At 36.9% G+C, this 5,647-nt stretch overlaps 1 protein-coding gene across 1 annotated transcript; it reads left to right on the forward strand.

The window, feature by feature from the left end:
• The first annotated feature begins 732 nt into the window (after positions 1-732).
• Positions 733-4,769, forward strand: LOC132104768 (protein S100-A14-like). The gene is made up of 3 exons (XM_059510315.1): positions 733-884; positions 3,022-3,153; positions 4,308-4,769. Exons 1-3 carry the CDS (start codon positions 873-875, stop codon positions 4,464-4,466), a joined length of 303 nt encoding a protein of 100 aa, XP_059366298.1. The 5' UTR covers positions 733-872; the 3' UTR covers positions 4,467-4,769.
• The last annotated feature ends 878 nt before the right edge of the window (positions 4,770-5,647 follow it).

Consider the following 5,647-nt stretch of genomic DNA (forward strand, 5'->3'; position numbering starts at 1 on the left):
CAACAGTTTGAAGATGTGGACAGACTGACTAATCCAGTGCTCAGTTTGTTTATGTGTAAATCTGCATAATTATACACACCTGTGCATTGCTGTCCTGTATTCTGTACTAGTAATACGTAATGCTGTCAAAGGTGTGTCATGTCTAGTACTCTCAGTGCATCCACCAAAAATGCTGAGCATGCCCTTGCCTGTGCATTACCAGAACTGTTCAGAAAACAAGTAGAGGAAGACAGCCAACCTCAGTGAATTTTGATCTGACCAGGGACATGCCTTGCTCAATGGAAATCTCTCTATACAGTATTTCTGAAGGATTCTTGGAAATAAAATCATGAAAAAGATGTACAGTCCTTTTAACCAAAACAATATACTGTGCATTAAATATCTGGCAGAACTTCTCAGTTCTTTAAAACAAAAAGATTCCTACATAAAAACGAGGCCAATGCAAACCCAAATCGCACATTCTGAACTAGGGGCCTGTTGCTGCAAAAGAGTTTTTATCCTGAGCGCTTCCAGATGTGTTCCCAAAGGAGCAGAAAGTCTGTTTTCCAATAGTTTTCAACATCAACAAAAATGTGTTGTATGGAAACCTGGCTTCCCATGTATTTTTTTTTTCTTATGAAACCCTACCGTCTCCGCCCCGTTAGGCTCACTGTCCTAAAGCATCAAGTTACAGGAGGCATTTTTTCCATAACACTGACACGGAAGGTGGGTTTAGTTTAGTCCAAACTCCCCCCCAACCCCAAGTGGGAGGATTCAGGATGTCAGCCAAGATGTGACAGAAGCGATGGGACGCTGAGAGTGTGAAGTAACGAGCACTGCACGACGGGAACAGCAAAGTTTATATACAACCAAGAAAATAAAAATCACGTAAAATGGCGACGCAGGTATGTGGTTTACACTCTTTTATATATATATGATTGCTCGTTTACATTTAAATTGTGCTTTACGCGGTTATGGGTTTATGAGTGAGTGTTTTACACTTGGTGCGTTCTTTTGTCAGTCTCGGTAATCTAACGCAAATAACAACAACAATAATAATAATAATAATAAATAAAATAAATAAAATCTGTTTTCCTTTTCTCTCTCTCTCTTTTATGAGCAATCTAAAAACTACAAATGCCACTGGCGCGTCTCGACTGTGTTCTGTGTTTGACGGATTTCTTTGGTCGTCGTGACGTGTCTCGCTAATTGTCATGTCTTGCACATTATCACCGGGTTTTATAGGACTTTATAGTGTTTCACATTCCGCTGAGCTGATTCTCCTTGCTTTTGAACGCAGGAACGCGTCCTCTTTCCTAACAAACAAAGAGTTTTAGAAGTATGGCCAGTGTCAGGATAATTCAAGCCATATGAGTCGAAAGCTACGCTGCAAAGAAACGTTCGCTACTTTATCTGTGCAAAGGATAGGCTACAATACAATGACTGTGTCAAAACTTAGTGAGAAGGGTGCGTCCCTGTCCTAACCACCCCAATCTCGCCTATGAGACCCAGAAAAGCTGTCTAAGCAGATAGCTCACTAGGTTTTGACATACAGTCATTGTGTAGAAATGGAAAGCATGGGGAATCAATCAGAGTCTTGGCGTTGTTGCTCTCTGGTACAAGCCTCAAGACGAAGATTGACTGTGGACTTAAAGAAAGAGGGGGAAAGTGCGTAGAAAGTTTTTGAATGGTCAAAATTGCAATTGGGGTTAGTAACACTGTTTACTATCGTAACCACAGTTTTTATGCATTTCAACACCATACAGTAAATCTATTTCAGAAAACAGGGAAATGGTTTCCATCATAAATGCACAGCTATAGTAAATAATGCATTTCATGGCCTGGCATGCAGGTATTTCAGGTACTGTACTGCATAGTTGTCTGAGAGCAACAAGGTTTGAATAGACACAGTTTACAGAGTCCTTTGGTAATGTATCGATAGTCCTGGAGAGAAAAAGGAAAAGCACAAGCTTTTCGATCTTTTAGTGGTGACTGATCAGTATGAAAACAGATGCACATGATTGCTTCAGTCTTAATGTTCATTGCTTGATTATAAAAGACAAGAAGGACAGATATCAAAAGTCCAAAAGTGAAATAAGTACATATTGTCATAGCATTTTTCATGTTTTAACTTTTCAGTTTAATTATGATAGACATTGAGCAAAAAAGCTCTCCAAATCTGTGTATTTGTTTCAAGGCTCTTTAAAGTTTTAATACATGAGTGGTTTTCTAAAGAACTATACAGTAGAAGAAAAAGTTCTTTGTGAAGTATCTCCATCCCAAAATGAAAATTTTGTCATTATTCACTTACCCCCATGTCGTTCCAAACCTGTAAACGCTTTGTTCATCTTTGGAACACAATTTAGGATATTTTGGATGAAAACCAGGAGGCTTGTGACTGTCCCATAGACTGACAAGGGTTAAGGTCCAGGAAAATATGAAAGACATCGTCAGAATAGTCCATCTGCCATCAGACCGTAAAGTTATGAAGTGACGAGACTACTTTTTGTACACGAAGAAAACAAAAATAACGATTTTGTTCAACAATTCCTCTCCTCTGTGCCTCTCCAAATCAGCGTAGATCCATTTTGGCAAATCTGAGCTGTACGCAGACGGCGTATGCACTTCTGTATCAACCGCGCCACAAGAATTCGTTTTTTACGTGTATTTACACTTTGATTTGAAAGCAAACAACACATCAGCGCAGTGTGGAGTGTACGCCATCTGCATACAGCTCAGATTTGCCAAAATGGCACTATGCTGATTTGGAGAGATATTTTTCATCCAAAATACCTTAAATTGTGTTCCGAAGACAAACAAAGCTTTTACAGGTTTGGAACGACATGGGGTAATAAATTAATGATACATTTTTCATTTCGGTGTGGAGTATCCCAGGTTCTCCTATGACATTCATTTATGAAACCCTTTTTGCTTTTAACTAAAACCTGTTTACTTTTCTAGCAAAACCCCACCTATAGTATTCTTCTATATAAGTATCTGTCTTCATCTGTACACAACGTCTATACTCTCTTACTTCTGCAGTATTCTGACCTTGAGAAGGCCATTAACACCTTGGTCACAAACTTCCATGCTGCTTCTTCTGATAATCAGCCTACACTGAAGGCAGATGAGTTCAAGAGCCTCCTCTCCTCCCAGCTGCCAACTTTAATCAAGGTAAAACCCATGCTCCTATTCATTCCAACAGATACCAATGACTCAAAACTGTTATTACTCATTTCCTGCGATTGTTCTAAGCTTTATTATTGTTAAAGCACAACAACTGTTCATAATTTCAGTGGGAGATAATGTGAAAAACAAAACCAGTTAAGTGATAACCTTATAGAAACAATGATGTATATTGTTTTAATGCCTGTGTGTTACTCTGGTGGGTTTTTGTCTTTGTGTGGGAAACACAGAGCACTGAGCCTTTGTTATTACTGGCCCAGTTTGCTGGAAAGACCAGTTTTGTTGAACTTTAAAGCTAGCATGCTATTGCAATTTTAAATATTAGCATCTGTTTAACTCATTTCAGTAGCATGAATAGGGTTTATGTCATATACAAACAGGAACTTCATGATTTGGTGTTAAATATATATTGTACTCTAATGCCTGTCATTTTGTTGCTATATTTATTTAACCATAATTTAACTTCTTTCAGTCTGAAGGACTGGTTGGTTTCACAGAGAATGTTTCCCAGAGTTTTTGCCTTAGATAGAGGTGTGGTCTGATTACACAGATCAGTTTGAGCTCAGGTTGAGCCAAAGAACAACAAGGGGTGTGGTTCCAATGAAGCAGCGAAATGGTGGCTGCTGTTGATCTGAAGGATACATCATTTCTCCTGCAGTCAGGCCGACTCATTCTTCAGTTAAAGTCGGTATAATGTCATGTTATGGCAGGCCTTCTAATGCTTGAGGGAGAACCTCTGACATAGTAGATTTTGTTTTTCTTTTAGCTAAATGAAGGTCTTATGCTTTGAGGTATATGGTACTGTGACATTTGAACAATACTTCAGTGATCCATACTTCAGTTCTGATGTAACTCTGCTCACAGTTCATGTTGTAACATAATAGTGAAAAACCGTACAGACTGTGTAGACTTAGAGAAAGAGTATCTTAGCAAGATAAATAAATAAATAAAATTAATTAATTAATTTAAAGACTCCTAAAAATATATTCATTATGAAGCCATTTAGACCAACCACATGAGGGCGACAAAGTGCTAGTTTTCAAATGCAAAAGTTGAAAACCTTTGTGAAATGGGTTAAATGTTGACAGAATACATGAACACCAATGAGTTTCTTTCTCTCTCTCTCTATTTTTTTTCTCTAGTCGGATAATTTTGCAGATGTGATGAAGCAAATGGGTGTGAAAGATGGGGAAGGCATCAGCTTCAAACACTTCTGGAGCCTGATCCAGAATTTGGCCACAACCCAGCATGGTCTGCTGAGGAACGAGAAGCTGTCCAAATGCACCTGCCTTTTACTATGAGTCATGGGCTCCAATTGCATCTGCCACAAAGATTTGGTCTCTCTGCATCTCTGCATTTTCCAGAACCTCTCATCTCCAAACAAAACACTAACTTTTCTTTCTAAGCATTCCAATAAATAAAATTAAATTAAAAACAAAACATAAATGTAAATCTTAATGCACAAACCAGTTATCTACTTCATATTCCATAATTGAAGTGGAGTCCAATTTGTTTTCATTTGCAACTGGAGTTTAAGCTTCCCACAAGTGCATTTAACAAGTGTTTCTTAGTCAATAATAAATAAATTAAATAAATAAGTTAAATATTTCCTTTTTTTGTTATAACACTACATTTAAACTTACTGCCATAATACTCTAAGGTTTGTGACATTTCAAGACATAGATATGTACTGAGTGGTTTTATGCAAACAAAAACAATAATAATTTGTATTTATATTTTGTAATACTGTAAAAAATTGATAACACACAGAAATATTGTCTAATAAAAGTCATATAAAAAATATCCCTTGTTGATTTTTTTTTATCAAAATGTATAATTCTCACAATGTATAATGTATAAACACCACCTCTATATGGCAACTATATGGCAATAGTCTTAGCACTTATTCTTTGTTAGGATTTGTTGTTGTTGTTTATTATTAATATTATTTTTACAGTGTAGGATTTCATGAGAACTGCCTTCACCACAAAGTTCTGGTAACCACACAGACAACACACACCAAGTCTAAATGCATTTCCTATCCTCTTGCATTGTCCCTTTTTGCTGTAAAGCCAGTTCCACACTTCTCCATATAGATCTGAACATTTATTGAATTGGAAGTGACATGTGCATTTAGACATCCAGTTAAGTTTGCAGATGAACAGACCAATGCTTCTACTGTGGAACACAAGTTTGCCGCAACAAATTTTCACAGTTGGTGTAGGCCACAAACTCACCACAATGTTCTTGTCAAAATAACCCCACAGAATTAACACTTCATAGACTGTTTGTCTTGTTGAATTAACCCTAACTTTTGCATGCATTTTTTTTTTTTTGCACAATACAATGAAAATTACCCATATATGGTCCTAAATATGCACTTAAATTTTAAGTAATGCATTTTCAAAGTAAACACCCTACAATTTATATATATCGCCCAACAAACATTATTTTGACTGAACAATAATCATTGATTTTGGTC

The sequence above is a fragment of the Carassius carassius genome, chromosome 25 (assembly GCF_963082965.1).
Source record: "Carassius carassius chromosome 25, fCarCar2.1, whole genome shotgun sequence".
NCBI classification, from domain to species: Eukaryota; Metazoa; Chordata; class Actinopteri; order Cypriniformes; family Cyprinidae; genus Carassius; species Carassius carassius.